The following is a 24,502-nucleotide window of genomic DNA, read 5'->3' on the forward strand; positions in this document are numbered from 1 at the left end:
AGGGAAGAAGGAGAGTGTTCAGGGCAGCAATGGAACAGCCTTTCCTCGAACCATCCTTCTCAAGCTCGTCTAGCCATCAAATGACCTCACAAGGCGGCAATTCATTCTTGGCTTTCTCTTTGTTGGCTTATTTGGTAGCAGCCATTGAAGAGTTTTTTTCTTTTTCTTATTTTGTACAAATACTTTTTGTAGCTTTGTGTCTTTATTTTTTTTCAGTTTGGGAATACTTCAAATGTTGCCGCTTTTCTTTGTCAACTCTCTCTTAAGTATTAAGTAAACATTTCTTAGCCACTGATAGAGCTTTTGACTGAGTTTTGAAGTTTTAAATACAAAACTATGTGATTGAAAACTAAATTCCAGAGTGTGCCAAAATGAAAGAGTAAAATGTACCACAAAATCTTCAAGACTTTCTTATAAGAACTCACCTCGTCTTGGTCACTTAAAGCTGACTTATTTGTTACAATGAACTTTCGTTTCTATATTTGTTTTTATGGTTTTAGATCAGGGTCAGTCCAACCATCAGCTTCCTCCTCACCTTGAGTTTCATCTAGGTCAGCATCTTCAGTCTGGTCAGGACCTGCTGCATCTGAGGAGTTGTTAGCCGCATCTGTGATATTCACAGGTTGCTGATTCTCCATCAAACCAGAAAGTGCTAGCTTTGGTGACCACTCTAGGACATCATCAATGATGTTAGACATCCTTCTTTGGTACCTGTATGAACAAAACTCATCACAATTCAACCTCTACTGCAACCAAATCCAAAAACTCAGAACCTGAAGCGATTAGATATGGTTCTACTAAGAAGGAGAACAAATTTCTTTTTAAAGCGGTTTAAAGCGATATATAGAGGTGGATATAAGAAGGGAGTGTATACCTGGCCCGAGCAGCTTCATCAGGGGCATGGTGCCTAAGCAGCATGACAGCAACAATAGCCACTGCTGTGTAGAAAAGTCGAGATGTCCACTTGGGTGGTTCTTCCTCGTCTTTCTTTGGCCAGAAACGGAACAGTTCCTTCAATGTGGCTTCTTCGGCTAGAATGTTGGGGAAGACCCAGACACGCTTTCCCAAAAGAATCCACATAGCACCGAAAACAACTGCTCTCACTGCAATAGGAAATCCAGACGGACTAATCTTAGTATAAACCAAGTTAAAACTACATAAGTATATGACCCCCTAACTGGTGACCTGAATCAGTTAGGTATCCATATCTAGTAAATCATTGTCTAGCATTGCATAGTGGTAATTTGCTATTCTAACAATGCTCAATGGTAAAAGAAAACCAGATGTAGAGCCAATAACGGGTGAAAGACACTCCCAAACCCCACATCAACCAGTTTAAATGTGAAGAGCTTACCGAAAAGCAAAGAGAGAATCATCAAAAGAATGCCCGCGCATGAGTAGAGTACAATTAGTTTGCAACGGTGTGGGTACACAGGAAACAAACAAATTGCGAGAGTCAATACAGGCCAGAAGAAGGACAAAAGTGTTTGCCATAGTGGATGTCGTTTTTCGAAGGTCCATGCAAAAAAGGCATCATTTTCAGAGAAAGATTGATCATCCTGCGTTACAAAGGAAATAATGAAATCAAAACGCTGTTATACTTGCACTAATGAATGCATATCTTAACCAGAAAAAAAAACAATAACCAAAGAGGAATGATGCTGTTGAATTAATTTGTGTAGTAAGTGGAAAAGGATGTTTAAAAAGATATGACAAGACAACAAGTTCAACAGAAGCTTTTCTCTAAGAAAGTAACTTCAACTTACACGGAAAATCTCGAGATGAGCAGGCCAGGTAGAGAGCTTTTTCTTCCCAGGACGAAGAGTTTTAGTAACACGATCACAGCGGACCAAAAGGTTCTTTCCCAACAAAACATTGGCAATATCGTCTGTATCGAGGTCTTTATCTTCTTCAAGAATCTCTTTCAAATCAGGGTTATTCTTCATAAAGCTCACAAAATCTTTGCCTCTAAAGTATTCAACTCGTGCTTGCTCCATAACAGCCCATCTGGATTCTAATCCCTTGTGGTCTCTAACTTTCTCAGCAAACAACTGAAACGTATCCTTCTTCACAGCTTTCTTCTAGTAAAGGAAATGACAATGTAAAAACAAAACAAAATTAAGCATATGGACAAAACATTAACTTCAATGCAATCATCATTTCACATTACCAAGGCCTTAAAAAAACAAACTTTGGCCATATCAGTGAATCAATTTAACATTCCACAGGTATAATTCACAACTCACAGAACCACAAAACAGTAAAAATGTGCTCAAAAAAATCCAAAAGAGAACACACATTTATGCGCATTCACATACAATTTAGCAAAAAATAATCATGAAAAAGTCCATTAATTCATATAATCAGAGGTTTCACGCTCGATCAGAGACTGAAACAGATCAAACTTAAGAAAACGTAACCTAAGAAGAACACAATTTTACAAAATGGATCAGAGAAAAAAATGAGAAAGAGGAGAACGAACCCTAGGTTGAGCATCGGAACCAGAATCTCTAACGGAGGTGGATGCAGATCCCGATGATCGTTTCACTCTCTTCTTCTCTGCTCCGACCGACTTCTTCATCTCTCTCTCTCCCTCTTCTTTCGAGTCGGAGAGTTTTTTTTTTCGATTTTTTTTTTGTTTACAGATCCAAAATATTTTGTTTTTGTTATAACAAAAAAAAAATCTGGTTTTTTTGGTAAACCGTAGAATTCAGATTGCAAAAACCGGTTTGTATTAGGCATTGGATTATCAGAGTGTTAATCTCCTGTTAAATAGTCTAATAAAGATTTATTACCAAAGATGCTTGTAAAATAACGTAGACTATTAGCTTTCAATTTTTTTTAAATCTATTACTATTTAATATGAAAATTTTCAAATGTTTCACCTTTGAAGATTGAGTTTTACTGTATAAAATCTGTTACTATTTAATATTTAATATAAAATTTCATTTTTCACATGTATCGGTGATGAGATATATGATTGGAGCGAATAACGAGTTTTTTTCTTTTTCATTAGTCTTAATTCCTCGCACTCAAAATGGTAAAACAAATAATTTTGTGCGTTTTATTCGTTCATAATCACGTTTTCTCAATATTCAATCGCATTAGTTTTTAAGCTAATATTGTATCGTTGACCAAAAAAAAATCCAAAAACTTTAAATCAAATTATATAAAATCTTCACAACTATAATTATTCTACAAGTTTTTGATTTGAAAATAATGTAATTTTTGTAATTAACAACTAGGATTTATCCCATGGTACACCACGGACCTATTGTTTTCATAAATCATTTAAATAAGTTAGTATACTAATATAATCAGGTTTTATTTAGTTAATATAAATATTAGAATATTATATATAATATGTTGTATTTGCAAAATTTACCCATAGTAAATTTCTTTGTTTTGTAATATCAATGCACTTATATATATTTTTTATTTTGGTGTTTTTACAATAATTAACAGTACTTATTAATAAAATTATATAGATTGACTTTGAAAAAACAATAAATATGTGTACTTTCAAAGATACAATGAACTATGATTAAAATCAAAAAAAATTTAAGACCATGGTTTTGTGCATTGTCTTAAACCATGGTCAAAAATACAATGAAATATGATTAAAATCAAATTTATGGTGATTAATAGTGTTTAAGACCATGGTTTTTTGGAAAATCATTTCAAAAAAGATTATTGCACAAAATATATTTCAAAAATGTTAAGATAGATTTTTAAAATATATATCTGTTCATAAAAATTCAAATTACATCATATGCTGAAAAAAATCTAAAATTTTATTAACTTTATGTATTTAAATAGTAATTTAAATAATTAAATATAAGATTAAATAAAAGTGAAAGGAGAATTATATTTTAATCTAACATATTGCTTTAAGTTGGGTAGATAGATTTTAGGAAATTAATATTATCAGATAAGAAAATCATTGTGTTTGATTGTAAGGATTGTAGAGAATTTAGTTGAAACTTGTTTGGATACAAAGATAATAGAAGAAAAAATGTATTAAAAAAATGTTAAGATAGATAGTATAACTATAAATACTAATTTTTAGATGGCTCATTATTTAGCTTTTTTACTTACTCACTCCCTAATTTCTTAAGTCTTCCTGGTTTTATCGGATTTAAGGTTGTCTACAGTACCGAAGAATAAATAACAGAGAAAAGAGTAGAGAGGAAACGTAGCAACTTGCCATGGAAGCTCTTATTGCTTCCACTTCTTTCTTCCTCCCCATCTCCAACTCTTCCTCACACATCAGATTCTTCCCTTCATCTTCTTGTCCCAACTTAAAGTTCGGGACTTTTCGGAAAACTTTGTCATCATCATCACACCTCGTCTTCTCCTCCTCTTCTGCAATTTCCGCACCTCCTTCTTCTACTGCTCCTACTCGAAACACATATTGGATGGTGTTATTGGATAAACCTCCGCAATGGGGTTCTTCCAAATCCGATATCGTAGATTATTATGTCGAGATTCTTGCCAAAGTGTTGGGCAAGTAGGTTCTTTTTTCTTTCTTCCTTTTGAGCTTTGTGATTCCAAGTTTTTTTCTTTCTTACGACTGTTAATTGTGTTGTTTGCAGCGAAAAAGATGCGCAGATGAGTATATACGATGCTTCCTTTGATACCCATTTCGGATTTTGTTGTCATATCGACGAAGATGCGTCACGCCTGCTCGTGAGTGAGTATTATTTATATCACTGAGAATTTCAGATTTATTTTTATATGGTTGGTGTTTTAATTGGGGTTTCTATGGAAACTATAGGTTTACCTGGAGTAGTATCTGTTAGACCTGAAGCTGGTTATAGTTCAGAGAAGAAGAATTATGGTATTGGGAATCAGAAAGTTGTTTCCTTGTTTGATTATGGGACAGTGAAACATTGGATGGTACGAATAGATAAGCCTGGAGTTGGTATTGTTACTAAAGCGCAGATGGTTGATCATTGTGTTCAGTTGCTATCCAAGGTTTTGTGGAAGTGAGTTTCTTGTTTGATTCTTCTGCCTTGAGGAAGATATTGTCTGTCTCCTTCAGATTTTAATAGCGTGTTCTTATTTGCAGTGAAAAGGATGCACAGATGTGTCTTTATCATGTTTCCTGGCAGTCTGATTTCGGTTTTTGTTGTGATCTCGATGAGAATAGTGCTGTGGAGTTGGCTGGTTTGTGAGTTTGTCAAATGGGAATCAGACAGCAATGTTTGTTGACTTGTTTCTCTGTTAAACTAATATATGAAGAGATGGTGTTTAATTGGTGCAGGTGTACCTGGTGTTCTTGCGGTTGTTCCTGATAACAGTTTCGAGTCACTAAACAAAGACTATGAAGGCATGTCTTGGATACTGATCTTCAGATTGAAACAATGTGCTACAAAATTGTTTAGAATCTTTGCAAACCACACCTTTAGCTGAATTGATGAGAATAGGTGTGTTAAAATTCACATTGTAATAACTTTGACTCTCTTTTCTTTTCCAAAAGGCGATAGTACACAAGGTTTAGGAGATCAAGATGATTCAGAGTCTCCTCCTGTTAAGACGAAGAAATTGTTTATAACTGGTATGCTAACACTTAATGCATGCTTTTGGTATAAAACTCATGCTTCTCCCAATTCATTGCCTGCATCTTAAATTCTTAATTTACGAATGAAGTTCGGTCTGAAGATTACATTTACTGATAGATCATGTATTTTGGGTTCAGGACTGTCTTTCTACACATCTGAGAAGACATTACGTGCAGCATTTGAAGGGTTTGGTGAACTAGTGGAAGGTGGTCATAATTTGCTATCCCATATTCCCATTTAAAGGTCAAAGATAGTATTGAGAAAAAGATAGATAATAACAGCCTGTAATTTTTATCTGCAGTCAAAATAATTATGGACAAGATATCAAAGAGATCAAAAGGCTATGCCTTTCTAGAGTACACGACAGAGGAAGCTGCAAGCGCTGCACTGAAAGAGATGAATGGAAAGGTAAAGCTATGTTTTCGAGATCCTAGAGTGTTTATTTTATATCTACTGGAAGTAAGATCTGAACATGAATGTGATAGAGAGAGAGAGACAGGGGAAACCATGTTTGATTCTCAGATGTTCAGGTGATGTTTTCTCTGTGCAGATTATTAACGGGTGGATGATAGTAGTAGACGTAGCCAAGACCAAACCATTCAGGCAAACAAGAAGTCAACCGAGTTCCAGGTTCTAGAAACCAGTCTTAGGTGATACGAGCATGGGGATTGGAGATGCTTCAGGCCAAGAAAGAAAAGGCATGTAGTGTCATGTTTCACACTAGATCGAGGCTTTAAGAGGGTGTAGAGTGCCCAGCTATTCAAGATATAGACGTTTAGCCTCTACTCACATTTTGGCTGTAGGATTCGCACATTCACTCATCTTTTGTAGCTGCCAAATTTATCAGAATTGGCTTTATTTTAGCCATTTAGGAACTTGATAAATAGTGCGAAGAACAATATTTGCTTAAAAAAATTCTGATGTTGTATATCTTGTGAGTTATTATGGTAAGAACTTGAAACATTCTTTGTGTTTGGGCCTTGTGAGTTACACACAACAAGATTATGTCTTCCTCAACGTATTTGGGAAGATAGACCTTTTCCTGAGATCTTCCTTGTATAAATTGCTTATTATGTTTATGTGTAGTCAACAGGTTGTGAACAGGGAGACGGAAGGACATCTTGCATCTCTGCGAGTAAGCATTCAAGAGACTATTGTGAGGTACATTGCTTACACTGTGAGTCAATTTTGAATCGTTCTATTTTGTTGTTTTGTCAGCTTGGGAGAATCCGAACATTGAATATTTAATTTCTGATATTATCAATTTGATCACCAATGTCAACTTCTGATTTGAGTTTACTTGACGTTTTCTCAAAGAGAAAGCAATTTTTAAAGTATTAAACAAAGCATGAATTGGCCATTCTTTATAGTTTATATTAATGGATTCTTGATTATCTTCACTTTGGAGCAATAATGGCAGCTTTTATCAGCGTTGACTTTCAGAACTGTTTCATCTTCATCCTCTTCTGCCTCTTCTCAATCGTCTGTTACACTCTCTTTTTCAAGAAACCAAAGGACTCACGAGGCTGTGATCTGCCTCCGAGCCCACCGTCTCTTCCTATAATCGGTCATCTTCACCTTCTCCTCTCTTCTCTATCCCACAAGTCTTTACAGAAAATCGCCTCCAAGTATGGACCCCTCCTCCACCTCCGGGTCTTAACATCCCCATCATCCTTGTTTCGTCAGCCTCAGTGGCCGACGAGATCTTCAGGTCTCACGACGTGAACATCTCATCACGTGGTGCTGCTGCGATAGATGAGTCCCTCGTGTTTGGATCTTCTGGCTTTGTCTACGCTCCCTATGGTGATTACTGGAAGTTCGGTGAAGTAGATCATCGTCACTAAGCTTCTCCGACCTCAGGTGTTGGAGCGGTCACGAGGAGTTCGTGCTGAAGAGCTACAACGGTTTTACAACAGAATTCTCGATAAGGCGAGGAAGAATGAGGATGTTGAGGTCGGTAAGGAAGCGACGATGCTCATGAACAACATCTTGTGCAGGATGAGCATGGGAAGGAGTTTCTCAGAGGAGAATGGTGAGGCAGAGAGAGTCAGAGGCTTGGTGGGTGAATCATATGCCTTGGCCAAGAAGATTTTCTTCGCATCTGTACTGCGTAGACCGCTTAAGAAGCTCGGGATCCCACTGTTTCAGAAGGATATAATGGATGTTTCCAACAAATTCGATGAGCTGCTAGAGAAGATTCTTGTGGAACACAAAGAGAAACTGGACGAGGAGCATAAAGATACGGATATGATGGATGTGTTGTTGGCAGCTTATGCAGATGAAAACGCAGAGTATAAGATCACTAGGAATCATATCAAGTCGTTTTTCGTGGTAAATGTTCCTCATTGTGTCAGATTTCGTATATGAGGAGGATCCATACAAAAATTAGTTATAATTGTTCCGGTCTTTTCAATGCAGGAGCTTTTCGTGGGAGGCACTGATACCTCAGTGCAAACAACACAATGGACTATGGCTGAGATCATTAACAACCCTGACGTTCTTGAGAGGCTGAGAGAAGAAATTGATTCTGTTGTAGGGACATCAAGGTTGATTCAAGAAACAGATATACCAAACCTTCCTTATTTGCAAGCAGTGGTCAAGGAAGGACAAAGATTGCACCCTCCATTTCCTCTCCTGACGAGGAAGTTCCAAGAAAGGTGTGAGATCAAAGGATTCTACATACTGGAGAACACATTTCTTGTTATCAATGCTTATGCTTGGATGAGAGATCCTGATTCCTGGGAAGAACCTAATGAGTTCAAGCCAGATAGGTTTCTAGGTTCTTCAAGATTAGGGCAAGAAGACGAGAGAGAGGACGCACAGAAGTACATTCCTTTCGGCGGCGGAAGGAGAGGCTGTCCTGGATCAAATCTAGCTTCTATTTTCATAGGAACTGCGATTGGAGTGATGGTGCAATGCTTTGACTGGGGAAACAAAGGAGATAAGGTCGACATGGAAGAAGCTTTTGAAGGACTGACGCTTACCATGGCACATCCGCTTAAGCGCCCTCCAGTTCCTCGAACCCTGCCCTTTTTGTAAACTTCTAGTTCCTGACACCCAACTCAGGAACCTGTAAGAAGATTACTTTCTTCATGTTTGTTGTATTGAAAGTCTTAACAGTCAGATCAAAGAAGGCTAAAAGCATCATCCTTCATGATTCTCTAGCTATTTGAAAATTCTGAAAAAATTAACTTTGTATTCCACAACTATTGTATCTTAACTGTCGTTCCAAAGCCTGCTATGTGTTTATCTAATGCGAAAGAACCTTGTTGCATAGTCACGAGTTTAATGATGCTAGTGCTTCTACTTGCTGTATCCTCATATTTGCTTCTTGATTTGTTTTAGTTTGAAAAGTCAAAATTTTACAATTACTGTGCTCAAGGCGGTAAATAAATAAAAATAGTCAAAACAACGGCGTATTAGTAAATACGGTAAATCAGGAATAATTCCGACGAAACAAAACAAACCAAGTCCCAACGACGTCACAACAGCTTTCTCTGTTTTTTTTTCCGGTCCGTTTTGCGATTAGGACGAAACCCTAATTAGGCGGAGCTATTGGTTTTTTTGATTTTGGCGTCGACGCAAATATGAAAGGGATGGCGAGGCTTGTATCATCTTCTGTTTCGCGACTCGGATGTCGCGAGATCGTTTCTGGAGGAACTACTGTGTCTTCTTCTTCGTCTTCCTCTCTTCTCCTATCTCGTCGCTCGCTTTTCATCTCTGCGACCAATTTACTCGATTCTCGGGCGACAAATTCTCTTCTTACCTCTTCTTCACTTCGTCAGAAATGGGCCTTCCTCGGAGGTATGATGGTTCTTCTACGTTGTTTGTTTGTTTTTCGTGTTCTGTTTTCATCTCCATCACAAAAACGATAAGAAAGATTGGAGTTTTTCAGATATATTAGATTGGTTCAGGCTTGAAATTGGAGCAATTTGTTATCTCTCAAGAGTCTTTTAGACGAATGAATTCGAAAACAAGCATGGTGGATTTTAAGGGTCTAATTAGCTTAAGTCATATGTGTGATTTGAGCAGGGCAGAGAAGAACGATGTTTATTCAAACACAATCAACTCCGAATCCTTCTTCTCTGATGTTTTATCCTGACAAACCAGTCATGGAGGTTGGAAGCGCGGATTTTCCTAATGTTCGTTCCGCTTTGGGTTCGCCATTAGCCAAGGCTATTTACTCCATTGATGGTAGTATTATCTCTCGTGTGTGATCTGTTTTTGTTTGTTTAACCAATCGAAAGACTTTGTCTTTCATATGTGATTTATGAGATGTTCTTTTCTTTGATTTTGCAGGTGTGGTTCGAGTTTTCTTTGGGTCTGATTTTGTTACTGTAACAAAGTCAGATGATGTCTCATGGGATATCCTCAAGCCTGAGATATTTGCGGCAGTCATGGATTTCTACTCTTCTGGCCAGCCTTTGTTTCTGGATGCACAAGCTGCTGCTGCCAAGGATACTGCCATCAGCGAGGTAAACCAAACACCCCTCCTTCACTATATCACCCTTGAGAGCTTTTCATTTCTCTAGTTTTGTGTTAGGTTTTTGCCTTGAATGAACATGATCTTGAACATTTGTTGAGTAATTGAGAGTGATAGTTTGCTGTAAATGTTATTATATAGACATGGGATATTTGATTTATGGGCTGTTGAATATGAGTTAAGATCTTGAAGTAGTAACTGAGTGTGGCAACTTGGATGAACGATACCATTTTCCCATAAAGATGGTGTTCTGTTGATTATTGATTGATGTTTTGCAACCCTCACCAAGATTTGGTAGATAAGACAATAGTGTAATAAGTGGTGTTGTTGTTGTTTATCCCCTCACTGGTGGAACTTTTTTTTTGTGATAAAGGATGACTCTGAAACTGTAGCAATGATCAAGGAACTCTTAGAAACACGCATCAGACCAGCAGTCCAGGATGATGGTGGGGACATTGAGTACTGTGGGTTTGATCCGTAAGTTCACTCCCTCGAGTTGCGGCAATGGTCAAATGAAACCTGTTTCTCTTTATCTCTTGAGAGTAATAAATATTCTTTTGGTTGGGGTGGTTTGATCAGGGAAAGCGGTATAGTGAAGCTGAGGATGCAAGGAGCTTGTAGCGGTTGTCCAAGCTCATCTGTTACTTTGAAATCGGGAATCGAAAACATGCTGATGCATTACATATCTGAGGTAACAGAGATCCTCCCAACACTTTGTTACATATCTGTATTGTGTTAAAAAAGTTGTGATGTTAAGTAATTAACCATTGGAGAATCAAGAACTTGCTGCTGTCTCTCTCTCTAATGGAAAGGGTTGTTGTGTTCAGGTGAAAGGTGTAGAACAAGAGTTTGATGGGGAAGATGAAGAAGAGGGAACGTTGTCTGGAGAGATAAGAGAGTAGTAGAATAAAAGATATCTCCTTCAAGCTTCTCTTCTTATCTACTATGAGATCTACTCTGCTCTCTTTTAGTGTACAGAAGAATAATTCCCAGTGAGTGCATGTTTTTTTGCTTCAACCCTCACAATTCAAAAATCTACTTGAGTTTTATTTACTTATTTTCTGAGTAAAAAACAATACGAGTGTTTTTTTGACTTAATTAAATCATTGTAAACCGATCAATCCAATTAAACTAAACCAGACTTAACCGTATATAATATCTCGTTCACGTTGGGACTTTTTGGAAGTGTTGGGAGAAAAAGGAGCAAGAGCGGTAGTCTTCTCATCTTCTCCAAGATGAGGAGGAATACACAGAGAAGAAAGTCAAGAAAACCTAAACGTTCGCCGGCAATGGCGGCGACGAAGACACCAACTCAACAAGACGTTGTTTCCGATGACCTGACCTATGAACTGTGGGCTCGAACCGTCAAAGCTATACTAGTAGAGAAAGGACTTTGGGATGTTGTTGAAAATGGAATCCCACCGGATCCATCGAAGATTCCAGAGTTAGCGGCGGCGACGATTCAACTCGAAGAGCTTTCCAAAGACAAAGAAGCGCTCCAGATTCTGCGATCTTCTCTCCCAGATTCGCTGAGAAAGACACTCGAGACCACCAGTACTACTTCAGCCAAACATCTTTGGGATTTGTTAAAAGAAGCTAACGAGGAACAATCCAAGTCAGAGAAGACGAAGACGAAGAAACTCGAACGTAACATCATCTCCTCATCATCATCACCGTTCATGGATCCTCGTTTAGAATCGAATCGTCATTTGGCTATTACGAATATGGTACTCTCCTTGTCAGATTCATATGATCTTACAACGAATGAACTCATCATCATGGGTGTGAAGAAGCTTACTTTTAACAGATTTCGTGCGCTTCTTGATTTTACTGAAGCATATACAGTGAAATTGACCTTGTATGAAGTTCTGAAAAAAAACGAGTATCGAGCACAGTCACGCGATTGTGAAGGTTTTATCAGATGGATGACCTCCATGTCAGATTCATATGATGGTACAGCTCTGGTGATGGAACAAGTCATGAGTGTGAAGAATCTGACTTTTGAAACTACTCGTGAGCTTCTTGATGTGTTTGAATCAGTACCAGAGAAGACCATCAGTGGGATTATGAACGGGTTTGTGGTTGGATCATCATCACATGTGAAAGAAGTTGGCTATTCACTTAGTGATCTTAGGTGTTTTCTAAAAGAAGCCAAGTTAGAGATGAAGGAAGGAGAAGGTATCATCAGCTCAGCATCATCACAACGGAAAAAAGATAGTGCTACTACAAGGGTGATGAAATCTAGGCATGAAAGAGGAGAGTGTATTCGATGTGGAAGGAAAGGGCATGTTTTCAAAGACTGTAGCAGCAGGAACAACAGAAGAAGAAAGAATCAAAGCAGGGATGATGTTGTTGGTCCTGTGACCTTTGAGAAGGATATGTGGATGATATACGACACTACCACTAACCATATGACTCCACATATCAAGTATTTCACCACTTTAGACAGAAGACACAGAGCTCAGATCGAATTCATCACCGGGGAATCTGTCACTGCTGAAGGAATGGGAGATGTCAGGATCATGACCAAGGAAGGGTTGAAGAAGACTATCAAGGATGTGCTTTTTGTTCCCAAGATCGACAGAAACGTGTTGAGTGTTTCTCAGCTGACAGACGCTGGCTACATAGTCGCAATGACCACTGACAAATGCATTATAATGGAACAGAAAACTGGGGGATTATTTGGTCGATGCTTGTGGGAAGAGAGAGGCTATTTTCTGCGTTTGCAGGTGGTTGAAGGTAATCTCACATCTACTTGCTAGACTTACTAGTAAGCATCAGTCAGTCTATTATGGGAATTTGGTTCGGTTTGATTCAGTACTGTTACAGTTTGGACCAATATATCTGGCATCAATCTTAGTTTTGAGGAAACATTTTTGGATTACTTACTGTATGCTGTGACTGTTTTGCGGATATGAACATATATACATGTAGTACTGCTTATGTTAAGTCTTTGTGGTAAATCATCATCTTGGCGTGCTTAGTTCTAATAATCACAAGTTAAAACCAAACCATTCTTGTTAACCAGCATTGGAGAAAAACTTGTATAGTTTTTGCATGTGGTGTAGCGTGCACCGGTTTATAATGACTTAAACCGGATTAACCGAGCTAAACTGAACCATACTTAACCAAATTGGATTCCCCTTTAGAATAAATAATAACTCATCCCAATTAAGTAGTGTATCATATTAATTTAGCACGCCACAGGAGTCAGGAAATAGTGATTATTAAAACCGTATAATTTAGGGCTTAAGAAAAGTTTTAAAGAGATCCTTAAGCGTAGCCGGCTATGGCGGTGGTGAATCCTGCGACTTTACAAGACGTTGTATCAGATGAGCTTAACTATGAAATATATAGAGATTGTGTGGTAAAAGACACGAAAGCACTCCAGATAATGCAATCTTCTCTTCCAAATTCGGTTTTCAGACAAGACACTAGAGACCACTTCTGCCAAAGATATTTGGGATTTGCTAAAGAAGCTAACGTACAAGCCAAGTTAGAGAAGAAACTACCTGAGTACAAAATGTTAGCAATTAATATTGGTCATGTAACATTTGATGAAGATATGTGGATGATAAACACTACTACCACAAACCATATGACAACGTATGTTATTTCACCAATCTAGACAGAACATATATACAGAGCTAAGGATGCAAGGAGCTTGTAGCGGTTGTCCAAGATCATCTGTTAGACTGTTACTTATGAATCTGGGAATCGCAAACATGCTGATGCATTACGTATCCGGTGTAAACAAAGATCCTCTCAACAGTTTGTTGCGTATGGATCCTATCTGTATTGTGTTAAAGTTGTGGTGTACTGTTAGATATCCATTGGAGAATCAAGAAGTTGTTACTGTCACTTGTGAAGATGCATCTATTGACATAGTTGATGTAGTAGAAATAATAGTAGTTCAAGAGATGGATCAGCAGGATTAAGTTCAAAAAGGAAATCTATTAAGGCGGTCAAGCGAAGACTCGTGAAGCAAGGAGAAGGTTCTAAAAGAGTAAAGACTTTCTTGTTATGAAGATTAAAGGAAGTTTTACAAAAATTGTTAATTTCCTAAAGTGTAAAGAAAAAGGAAATTAACAATTCTTAGTGTTATTAGAATTGGGAATTAGCCTATTGTATGGCTAAGTCCAATTAGTATAAATAGAGGATGCTGGGTCTTGAGAAAGATCAGCACTTCATAGATTGAGAGATCCTAGCATTGAATCTTAAGCTTTGAGAAAGATTAGTTTAGAGATTCAAAGGAGGCTAAGAGCTTAATTGGATTAGAAAATAGAGTTAAGGAAAAACCTTGTAAGAACTTATTTTTTAATAAAAAGAGAGTTGTTTGATTTCCTGTCTAAGATCTAAAACCGTATAGCTCTTACGTTTTCAATTGGTATCAGAGCTTACACTTATAATGATTTAGTACGGGTGAAATCCTGTGGAAAAGACGGAGAGTTACGGTGATCTTCTCAATAACAACAAAGTCATTATGGACGATGGAAACTATGGTTTTTGGAAATCAAGGATGAAGTCTATAATTGGTGGGATAGATCGACTTGCCTGGAAAACCGTTCTTGAAAAGTGGGAAGAGACAACAATCAAAGATGAAAAGGGTTCAAAGATAGCTAAGCCTGAGGAAGATTGGACTGAAGACGAGCTGAAGAAGTCAAAGTACAACTCGCGGGCTCTCACAGCTATTCACTGCAGCGTAGGAAGAAAGCAATTCGAACTAATTCAAGGTTATGGACACTTTATTAGGGAATGTCCTACAGTCAAGAGACGAGAAAACAAATGCTCTGTGTGCAAAGGTCTAGGACACACTTAGGAAGAATGTGTAAGTCGAAAGGAGAAATCTTTGATAAGTATGGATGAAGACACAGAGGAAGACAATGAAGAAGAAATTCTGAATTTTGTGGCTTATCTTGGTATTACAGAGTTTATAGATGGGGAAGAAATCCCAGACTCTGAGGGAGAACCTGATGAAGAATTAATAGAAAGCTATAATGAGGTTCGAAGTGCACTCATTAGACTTGGAAAAGAGAATCAAGCATTGGTAATGGAGAAGGATCGTCTTGATAATTTGGTTAAAGCTCTGCAGGATGAGTTAGAATCTGAGAGGAAACTTAGTCAAGAAAGTGTGTCAATGATTAAAGAGAAACTTAATTTGGCTAAACGGTGTGAAGAACTACAGAATGATTTAGATGCAGAAAAAGGAAAATCTGCAAAGCTGCAAACAGAGCTTGATGTTCAACATAAGAAGATTCACATGTTTGCTGGAACTAAGCATTTTGATGAGATCTTGAGCTATGGAAGAACAAAAAAGACTCATAGAGGTTTGGGATTTGACGGTCGCACAACTGGTAATACAGGACAAACCAAATTTGTGTCAGGAGGATTGAATACTCCAGCAATAGATACAGAAAACAATCAACAAAGGAGAACAATTGGATGCTTTTACTGTGGGAAATATGGGCACATAAAGGTTTTCTGTTATAAGTACTGGGAAAAGGTTTAGAGACTCAGGCATCAAGGAAAGTTTTTCTGGAATGGATTTCGTAAACAAATTTGGATAAGAAAGTCTGATCTATACCAAACTGCATCAAGGGAAGTTGCAAAGTTTACTTCAGGTGTAAACCTCAGATGCAACATGGCTTTAATTACAGAAGAACCAGACAATGATAGTCCTTGGTATTTCGATAGTGGCTGCTCTCGTCATATGACAAGCACACAAAATTATCTACAAGACTTCAGAAGAATCAGAGGTGGTAAAGTTACGTTTGGTGATGGAGGGCATGGAGATATCCAAGGAAAGGGAAAAACCGATGACACTACACTGCCTAAGTTAATGAATGTATATCTAGTCCAAGGCTTGAAAGCAAACTTAATAAGTGTAAGTCAATTGTGTGATGAAGGATTAACGGTATCATTTACTAAAATTGACTGCAAAGCTACTAATGAGGAGAATGTTGTTGTCCTAAAAGGGAAACGGTCTGGAAACAATTATTATTTGTGAAATGGCAATTCATATGTGTGTTTTTCGGCAAGAGATGATCTTAATTTGTGGCATCAAAGGCTTGGACATATGAATATCAGAAATTTGACAACACTGGTTAATAATGAGATAGTTTGAGGAGTTCCTCATATAAAAGGAGTTGATCGGATGATATGTGGACCATGTAATCAAGGTAAGCAGGTGAAGATTCAACACAAGAAGGTTCCTGATGTGCAATCCAAAAATGTTCTGGATTTAGTTCATGTATATTTAATGGGGCCTTGCAAACGGAGAGTTTAGCTGGGAAGAAATATGCATTTGTATTAGTTGATGATTTTTTAAGATATACATGGGTTCGCTTCATTCGTGAAAAGTCAGGCACCATGGAGAGTTTTAGAATTTGGGCTTTGCAACTCATAAATGAGAAAGGAGGAATTAAGAAGATACGTAGTGACCATGGCGGTGAGTTTCAAAATGAAACAATGAAAGTGTTTTGTGAAAATCATGGCATATCACATCAATTCTCTGCTCCAAGGAAACCTCAGCAAAACGGAGTAGTTGAGAGGAAGAATAGAACCTTGCAAGAAATGGCTCGAGCGATGATTCATGGAAACCATGTTGCACAAAAATTCTAGGCTGAAGCATTAAACACAGCATGTTACATCATAAACCGAGTATATGTGAGAAAGAACTCAACCAAGACACCGTATGAGTTGTGGAAAGAAAAAATTTCAAATCTAAGTTACTTTCATGTGTTTGGATACAAGTGTTACATCCTGAATGACAAGGACTATCTTGGGAAATTTGATTCCAAAAGCGATGAAGGAATATTTCTTGGGTATTCAGAAAGTAGTACAACCTTCAGAATTTACAACAAAAGGTTGGGCACCATAGTGGAATCGGTTAATGTGGTCTTTGATGATTTATCGGTGAATCAATGGACTGGGTGTGAATCTGACAGTGATTCAGAGAAACTGGGTACAAGTGAATTAGAAGAAGTGGAAGCTAACACTAAGTCTGAAGAAAAGTTGATAAAAAGCCAAGAACCCTTGTTGCAAGTTCATAAAAATCATTCTGCATCGGATGTTATAAGGAATCTCAGCGAAGGTATGAAAACCAGAGGTGTTAAGATTGATTTTAAGATAATGGAGAGCAACTTTGCAAGCTGGGAAAAAGTTCATTTAAAGTGCTTTATTTCATTCTTTGAGCCTAAAAATCATAATGAGGCTCTTGATGATAACTCATGGATTATAGCAATGGAAGAGGAGTTAGAGCAGTTTGAGCAAAACGAGGTATGAGATCAAGTTCCTCAACCTAACAACGTAAATGTGATAGGGACAAAATGGATTTTCAAGAACAAAACTGATGAGAATGGAACTGTGGTTCGAAACAAGGCAAGATTGGTGGCGCAAGGATATACACAGATTGAGGAAATTGATTTTGAGGAAACATTTGCTCCAGTAGCAAGACTTGAATCAATAAGGTTCTTCTTAGGAATGACATGTATCATGAACTTTAAGGTGTTTCAAATGGATGTTAAAAGTGCATTCTTAAATGGAATTCTACAGGAGGAAGTATATGTGGAACAGCCTAAAGGATTTGAAGATCCAAGAAACCCAGATTATGTGTATAGTCTAAAGAAAGCTTCGTATGGTTTGAAACAAGCTCCAAGGGCATGGTATGAAAGGTTGACTAACTTTCTATTGCAACAAGGTTATGAACGAGGAAATGTAGACAAGACCTTGTTTGTATTAACTATAGAACAAAATATCATGGTGGTACAAATCTATGTGGATGATATTATTTTTGGGAGCACATCGCAAGATTTGGTGAATAATTTTGTGGAGAAGATGTCTCAAGAGTTTGAGATGAGTCTTGTTGGAGAATTGAAGTATTTTCTAGGATTGCAGATTACTCAAACAGATAAAGGGATATTTGTATCACAAAGTACCTATGCAAGGAAGCTACTGACAAAGTTTAAGTTAGAAAAATGCAAAGAAGCAGTCATTCCAATGAGTACGTCAAAAAAGTTAACAAGGGATGAGAAAAGACAAGATGTTGATGTGACTTTATATAGAGGAATGATTGGAAGTTTGTTATATTTGACAGCTAGCAGACCTGATTTATGCTACAGTGTAGGAGTTTGTGCAAGATATCAAGCAAAACCCAAGCAATCTCATCTAGAAGTTGTGAAAAGGATTATTAAGTATGTAAAGGGAACACTTGATCTCAGCCTTTGGATGTCAAAAGGGTCGAATTCAAGTTTAGTGGGATATTGTGATGCAGATTATGCATGGAGTCTGGATGATCGAAAAAGTACAAGTGGTGGTTGTTTCTTTTTGGGAAATAACTTAATCTCTTGGTTAAGTAAGAAACAGAATTAGGCATCTTTATCAACAACTGAGTCAGAATATATTGCTATGGGAAGTTGTTGTACTCAATTACTGTGGATGAAGCAGATGTCTGCAGATTATGGTATGGACTCAGGAATTCTTCAAGTTTTGTGTGACAATAAAAGTGCTATTGATCTCTCAAAAAAGCACGTGCATCATTCTCGAACAAAGCATATTGATGTAAGGCATCATTTTATTAGAGAGCTTGTGGAAAATAAGCAAGTCCAGATTGATCATCTATCCACTGAGATGCAATTAGCTGATTTGTTTACTAAAGCACTAAATTTTCAGAGATTTGTGATGTTGAGAAATCTAATTGGTGTTTGTAAGGTTTGAATGAATCAATGTGGAACAGGGACTGGTTCGAGAAGTGTTGAAGTTGTTTATTTGGTGTTTTTTTGAGTTTGGATCAAATAAGTTATGGGTTTGGGCTGGATTGTCTTTTTAATAAAAAAGGGGTTATTGGTTTATAATAGGAGGTCTTGGCGGTTGTCGACGAAGAGGAAGAGGCGAGAGAAGAAAAAAAAAACCTAAATTTTGCTTGTCGAAGAGACGAGATTGTGAATCGAAACAATGGTTCAAGCAACACGAAGTGGGTTGATTTATGGAAGAAGAAGAAATGAGAATCGGTCTGATGGTGATAAAAATCACCCACACTTGATAGATGAAGAAATCGAGGAAGCTGAGCATGCACCGGGATTGGTTCCGTACTCGGAGGATTCATCCTCAGCCGAGAAGGTCACAAACATGGATGAGGAGTCATTTGGGACTGCTTGTGACGATGACTTTAGTAAACCGGAGGATGCAGAGGTTGATGAAACGGCGGTTGATTTTGCGACAGATCATGTTCAAAAATCACGAAAAGGAAAGGAATCGGCGGTGGTATTTTCAGATGACGACATAGATCCTGCAGAAGTTACGGTTCAAGAGCAGATTGATCGGATGGCTAAGAAAAGAAGAATTAACAAGAAGTCGAAGCATGCATCACCGAAGAAAGCAAGAAAAACAGGGGAATCAAGTACAAGATCTAAATCAAAGGTTAATTCAGCATCTCAAACAAGGTACAACATTTTCATCTCTCATGGAATTACGGAGGAATGTTTTGTGGATCTTAAGTGTAAGGATGAATGGGGCTATCTTGATTTGATAAAGAGAATGGGTATGCCAGATTGTGTTGAAGATTTGTCTTGCTATGTTAAAGAAGTAATTGCTAAGTTTTATGTTAGTCTTCCAGTCAAAGCACCAACTGATGGAATTGCCGTAAGTGTTCGTGGGTATTCTTATGATTTTTCTCCAGCTGCTATTAACAGAGCTTTTCGACAGCCTCCTTTGACTGAAGCAGAAAAAGAAGTTGATGCAGCTGTTGATCTACTTAGTCTTGGTACAATTGCTGAAACTTTGAGTGGGGAAGATAATATATCGTGGGAAGATATGAATCCAAAGGATTTACCAGCTGCGTTTGGAGCTTTATTCAGCATCTCAGGATATAATTGGATACCATCGTCTCATAGGAATCATGTGTCTGAACAGCGGGCTAGACTTGTCTACAAAATCTTCAAAGGGATTCGATTTGATTTTGGGAGATTGGTGTATGATCAGGTATTTGAGTTGACTAAAGTTAAGAAGAATGATTCTCGGTGGTTAGTGTTCCCAAGGACCATTTAAAAGGTTCTTATGCATCAGAACTTTAGAGACAACTGAGTCTGAAGTTTTTGTCAAGCCTGTAGCTTATCAGAAAGATATTCGCACTGGAAAGGCTTATGCTACTAAGTTTCCTGAGTGTCCCAGTTTTTATGTTCCACCGGTATCCTCTGTAGCTCCTGGTCAGAATTATATTGAAGTTGAGCTTGGCAGTATTCGTATGCATTTGATTGATCACAATGATCCAGGGACTGTTTATGGAGCATTGATTGATACAGCTCGTGTGCTACAAACTCTTTCAGGAGTGTTTCATCGTTTGACGCAGAATCATCCTATGTCAAGAATGATCTAGTTGTTTTTAACCGGTTTGTTCTTCAAGCAGGGGGAGAAGGATCAGTTTATGGGGGAGTGACGACTTGCGGAAGGATCAGTTTATGGGGGAGTGTTTGTGTTTGAATAATCAGCTTTCTTTTCCGCGGTTGTCCAAGATCATTTGTTAGACTGTTACTTATGAATCTGGGAATCGTAAACATGATGATGCATTACGTATCTAGTGTAAACAGAGATCCTCTCAACAGTTTGTTGCGTATGGATCCTATCTGTATTGTGTTAAAGTTGTGGTGTACTGTTAAGTATCCATTGGAGAATCAAGAAGTTGTTACGGTCACTTGTGAAGATGCATCTATTGACATAGTTGATGTATTAGAAATAATAGTAGTTCAAGAGATGGATTAGCAGGATTAAGTTCGAGAAGGAAATCTATTAAGGCGGTCAAGCGAAGACTCGTGAAGCAAGGAGAAGGTTCTAGAAGAGCAAAGACTTTCTTGTTATGAAGATTAAAGGAAGTTTTACAAAGATTGTTAATTTCCTAAAGTGTAAAGAAAAAGGAAATTAACAATTCTAATTGTGATTAGAATTAGGAATTAGCCTATTATTGTATGGCTAAGTCCAATTAGCATAAATAGGAGATGCTGGATCTTGAGAAAGATCAGAGATCCGAGCATTGAATCATAAACTTTATGAAAGATTAGTTTAGAGATTCAAAGGAGGCTAAGAGCTTAATTGGATTAGAAAATAGAGTTAAGGAAAAACCTTGTAAGAACTTATTTTCTCATAAAAAGAGAGTTGTTTGATTTCCTGTCTAAGATCTAAAACCGTATAGCTCTTATTTTTTCGACTTCTTCTCTAATTAATGTATGGAGAGATGGGAGTAGAGTAAGATATCTCCTCAAGCATACCCTCTCAGCTCTGCTAGTGTACAGATGAATAAATCCTAATCAGTACACGTTTTGCTTCAACCCTTGTGTATTTTGCCTTTTGGGCTTTTTGAATCAGTCACACACACTCTACAGAATCTACTGAGAGATCAGGATTGATTTATTATGTAACTTTTGTTGACCAATATGAATAATTTTTTTTGATTATTTGAGTTTTTTCAAGGAATAATTATCCTGAGTATTATAGCGATTTAACAATAACACTATACAAGAAATTGTTAGATTTTGACACAAACTTTTGTATAATTTTGTTTGAGGCTGAATTCTAAAGAGATAAATGTAAGTGAGGTTGCGTTGGTACCAATTAAACTGAAACAGACTTAACCATATTTAATTTCCGGTTCACTTTCGGCTTAGGGTTTCCGGTTCGGCTTAACCATAAATAGAAAGTGTTGGAGAAAAAGGGACAAAACCTTTCGTCCTCTTCTCCGGAGAATATTATACCGACAAGAAAACTCAAGAAACCCTAACAATCTCTCCCGGCTATGGCGGCGGCGAAGAAAATATCGACTCTACAAGAAATTGTTTCCGATGACCTGAACTACGAAATATGGGCTCCAATCGTGAAAAATACTCTAACTGAAAAAGGGCTTTGGGATGTTGTCGAACATGAACATGGACAAACCAAGCTCACAGAAGTTTTTATTGTATGATTCTGGTCCAATTCATAATTAATTATATTTGTAAATAATTACTTCTATTTTAAAATAAAGCAAAAGACTTAAATGTTGTGAAATCTAATTGCTAAAAATAATATATATTAAAACATTTTCATGAAGTTTTATAAGTTTGTGTTAGAGTGAAAACTAATATTTTCAAGTTCTGATTTGATTAATTCTTATCTTAGATAGCATATATAATTTAGAGTCCATAGACACGTACGTAGAAACATGCAAGGCTAGTTGGCTAGGCAATATATCTATATATAGTGAGAATACCTTAACATTGTATAAGTTGATTAAGTTGCATATATTCTCATAATTTGAGATCCATATATAAATCAAATGAAAATGGTTGAGAGAAGATGGATACAAACACATTATTCATTATTTAAAAGATAGAGTACAAGGCATATACCATGTAGGGATCGACAACCTTCTAGGCAAACACATCACAAACAAGCACGAGACACTTAACATTTTTGTCAAATACACGACAATTATTAAAAACCTTAAAAACAACATTGTAAAAGATGACCACCCACTTCATCTCGAGATGTACGTGGTATTTTTGTATATGGATGGATATGTATGTCTAGGCAGTTTCACCTGCCTTCATCGAGTTCTTGGTGCAAATTGTAGAACATGCGTTGACACATTTTTCAACCGCTCCATTGAAGATTTCATTTACATCTAATCATCCAAATAAAATTTGAACAAATTATTGTCTAATCGTTTATTATTTTTTTTTTTTCATAAAAATGATAATGAGTTTGAGAAGTTTGCTTTACCGGATTTCTGGAGAGTGTTTAAAACACCACACACGGAGGATACACACCCCAACTTGCAGTATTTATTGACAGCATGACCTTGAGACAAAAACATATCAAAAATAAAACCATGATCCCGTCTTGTAACAAATACAGAGATATGCACTTTCCATAAAAACGTTAAAGGGCCAATTAAAAAAATATATTCTTGTAAGTATTTTTTTCTTGATAAAGTCATATTATTGTAAGTTTAGACCATGTAATTTATATAAACGTGATTTTATATATAAGTACATTAATTCTAATGTATAATTAAATAAAAACTATTCACACAAATTAAATTTCAGTTTTGAAGTTAAAAATGAGAATGACTTACTTCTCATTTTACTCTTCAGTTAATGTTTTGGGTGTTGTATAATTTGCTAACTCTTATACTCATGGTCATCGTAAACCCTAGTTTTGTTATCCAATTTAGGGTTCAAACGATCTAATACATTGTTTATAAATTCGTATTTGGCCTTCATTATTATTGGCACGGCTCGGAGCTAATAATATTCGTAATAATGAAAAATATAAATCATTTTACCTGTGTTTTCGAAAATGTCGTTCGTATATCCGTTAGGGCATGTCCCATCAACGATTTTGCAGCCACTAAGGTCTGCACATACATACCTAGGAGTTCCAGGTAAGCGGCAAGTATTATAGATATTTCTAGCAGTGGTGGACGGACAGCAGCTCTTTGCGTCAACTTGAATTTGTGCCATGAATAGACTCACTACGAGCACACTTACAATCAAAGTTTTGCCTTCCATCTTTCAATTGATAAGTTGTTTAATAACAAAATGTGTGTGGGGAGTTAGAAGCGTGTATTGATGAAATGGTGATGAAACAAGGGCTCGCTTAAATACTAGTTAGTCTAGATTTTCCAACCACAAAGTTCGTTTATTACAAGCTGTATAGACTGTACAGGCTGGGTGGACCAACCTATCTCAATGGCTACCTTCACCTCTGGGATTTTAATTTTTAATTTTTAATTTTTTGGGGTTAAATATATAAGAAGAAAAACCTCTCGATATTTTGTGTAACTTAATATTTGAATTTAGATGATTAATATTCTTTTTACAATTCATAATTCCCTATTAGTTTTGCTGGTTATATTTGGTATGTTCGTGCTAATTACCGTATAATTATCATGTACGTTTTTATCATATTATCCAACAATTTGGAGTATGACTACGAGAGTTTAGAAGTGGAAAAAGTGCTCTAAAGTGTTAGTAATTAGGATTGTAGTTTTTTTAATTTTATTTTTAACTATTTTAGTTGCAATGGCGTGTATAACTATTTTAGTTGCAATGGAATATATTATGAGAAATATGTCTATCACGTTTTTAAAAAAATTTGAAGCTTACTGTTAAGATTTAGTTTCTACTTGGATGACAGAAACTCTTGCGTAAATATGTCTTTAAAAGATGAATTATGCTGTCAACAGAAAAAAAAAAAAAAAAAAAAAATTTTNTTGTTTATGTTATGTAAATTCACTAGCTACAAGTGCTAACTCCGGCTAAGGTCAGTAGTGGATTTAGGAAAATTTGAAGCTTACTGTTAAGATTTAGTTTCTACTTGGATGACATAAACTCTTGCGTAAATGTCTTTAAAAGATGAATATGCTGTCAACAGAAAAAAAAAAAAAAAAAAAAAAAAAAAAAAAAAAAAAAAAAAAAAAAAAAAA

General features: G+C 36.8%; 6 protein-coding genes and 1 pseudogene across 8 annotated transcripts in view; 5 read left to right on the plus strand and 2 right to left on the minus strand.

The window, feature by feature from the left end:
• The window catches only part of LOC104765983 (nuclear transcription factor Y subunit A-9), a 9,226-nt gene extending 8,935 nt beyond the window's left edge, over positions 1–291 (plus strand). Inside the window, exon 7 of one of the 2 annotated variants that reach the window (XM_010489778.2) lies at positions 132–291. Coding sequence is in view for 1 of the 2 variants with exons in the window: in XM_010489779.2 (XP_010488081.1) it covers positions 11–84 (74 nt within the window). In the remaining variant the exon portion in view is untranslated. Of the gene's footprint in view, positions 1–10 lie in introns of both variants that reach the window. The other variant, XM_010489779.2, reaches the window with a different exon arrangement.
• LOC104765982 (translocation protein SEC62) lies at positions 371–2,658 on the minus strand. Of its 2 annotated transcripts, none has more exons than XM_010489776.2 (5): positions 2,483–2,658; positions 1,767–2,081; positions 1,355–1,559; positions 875–1,103; positions 371–711 (listed from the first exon to the last, which is right to left on the minus strand). In XM_010489776.2, the coding sequence occupies exons 1-5, from the start codon at positions 2,579–2,581 to the stop codon at positions 489–491; spliced, it is 1,071 nt and encodes a 356-aa protein (XP_010488078.1). In that variant the 5' UTR covers positions 2,582–2,658; the 3' UTR covers positions 371–488. The 2 variants fall into 2 exon arrangements, with proteins under 2 accessions (XP_010488078.1, XP_010488079.1); XM_010489777.2 differs by having other exon boundaries at positions 1,767–2,078; positions 2,483–2,638.
• LOC104765984 lies at positions 4,121–8,838 on the plus strand. The gene is made up of 11 exons (XM_010489781.2): positions 4,121–4,510; positions 4,596–4,693; positions 4,778–4,988; positions 5,072–5,169; positions 5,267–5,332; positions 5,483–5,560; positions 5,702–5,770; positions 5,866–5,972; positions 6,115–6,725; positions 6,995–7,895; positions 7,983–8,838. The coding sequence occupies exons 1-9, from the start codon at positions 4,209–4,211 to the stop codon at positions 6,199–6,201; spliced, it is 1,116 nt and encodes a 371-aa protein (XP_010488083.1). The 5' UTR covers positions 4,121–4,208; the 3' UTR covers positions 6,202–6,725; positions 6,995–7,895; positions 7,983–8,838.
• LOC104765985 lies at positions 6,624–8,838 on the plus strand (annotated as a pseudogene).
• On the plus strand, positions 9,026–11,168 carry LOC104765986 (nifU-like protein 4, mitochondrial). Its single transcript, XM_010489782.1, has 6 exons — positions 9,026–9,368; positions 9,597–9,758; positions 9,864–10,039; positions 10,421–10,524; positions 10,627–10,738; positions 10,875–11,168. Exons 1-6 carry the CDS (start codon positions 9,152–9,154, stop codon positions 10,947–10,949), a joined length of 846 nt encoding a protein of 281 aa, XP_010488084.1. The 5' UTR covers positions 9,026–9,151; the 3' UTR covers positions 10,950–11,168.
• LOC104765987 lies at positions 11,231–12,990 on the plus strand. Its single transcript, XM_019241521.1, has one exon. It carries the CDS (start codon positions 11,283–11,285, stop codon positions 12,807–12,809), a length of 1,527 nt encoding a protein of 508 aa, XP_019097066.1. The 5' UTR covers positions 11,231–11,282; the 3' UTR covers positions 12,810–12,990.
• On the minus strand, positions 22,372–23,656 carry LOC104765988 (probable thionin-2.4). The gene is made up of 3 exons (XM_010489784.2): positions 23,360–23,656; positions 22,795–22,872; positions 22,372–22,696 (listed from the first exon to the last, which is right to left on the minus strand). The coding sequence occupies exons 1-3, from the start codon at positions 23,583–23,585 to the stop codon at positions 22,599–22,601; spliced, it is 402 nt and encodes a 133-aa protein (XP_010488086.1). The 5' UTR covers positions 23,586–23,656; the 3' UTR covers positions 22,372–22,598.

This window comes from Camelina sativa, chromosome 19 (assembly GCF_000633955.1).
Source record: "Camelina sativa cultivar DH55 chromosome 19, Cs, whole genome shotgun sequence".
NCBI lineage: Eukaryota > Viridiplantae > Streptophyta > Magnoliopsida > Brassicales > Brassicaceae > Camelina > Camelina sativa.

Bases quoted from the DNA above. Each gene is read 5' to 3' on its own strand.
- LOC104765988 (XM_010489784.2), bottom strand. From the start codon at position 23,585: ATGGAAGGCAAAACTTTGATTGTAAGTGTGCTCGTAGTGAGTCTATTC. The intron at 22,873-23,359 runs GTAAAATGATTT...TTTTGTCTCAAG, and splicing joins CGACATTTTCGAAAACACAG to GTCATGCTGTCAATAAATAC. The intron at 22,697-22,794 runs GTAAAGCAAACT...TTGGATGATTAG, and splicing joins AAACACTCTCCAGAAATCCG to ATGTAAATGAAATCTTCAAT.
- LOC104765987 (XM_019241521.1), top strand. From the start codon at position 11,283: ATGAGGAGGAATACACAGAGAAGAAAGTCAAGAAAACCTAAACGTTCG.
- LOC104765982 (XM_010489776.2), bottom strand. From the start codon at position 2,581: ATGAAGAAGTCGGTCGGAGCAGAGAAGAAGAGAGTGAAACGATCATCG. The intron at 1,560-1,766 runs GTAAGTTGAAGT...TTTGTAACGCAG, and splicing joins CTCATCTCGAGATTTTCCGT to GATGATCAATCTTTCTCTGA. The intron at 712-874 runs GTATACACTCCC...TTGTTCATACAG, and splicing joins GATGAAGCTGCTCGGGCCAG to GTACCAAAGAAGGATGTCTA.
- LOC104765984 (XM_010489781.2), top strand. From the start codon at position 4,209: ATGGAAGCTCTTATTGCTTCCACTTCTTTCTTCCTCCCCATCTCCAAC. The intron at 5,170-5,266 runs GTTTGTGAGTTT...TAATTGGTGCAG, and splicing joins TAGTGCTGTGGAGTTGGCTG to GTGTACCTGGTGTTCTTGCG. The intron at 5,561-5,701 runs GTATGCTAACAC...TTTTGGGTTCAG, and splicing joins GAAGAAATTGTTTATAACTG to GACTGTCTTTCTACACATCT.
- LOC104765986 (XM_010489782.1), top strand. From the start codon at position 9,152: ATGAAAGGGATGGCGAGGCTTGTATCATCTTCTGTTTCGCGACTCGGA. The intron at 9,759-9,863 runs GTAGTATTATCT...TTGATTTTGCAG, and splicing joins GGCTATTTACTCCATTGATG to GTGTGGTTCGAGTTTTCTTT. The intron at 10,739-10,874 runs GTAACAGAGATC...TGTTGTGTTCAG, and splicing joins TGATGCATTACATATCTGAG to GTGAAAGGTGTAGAACAAGA.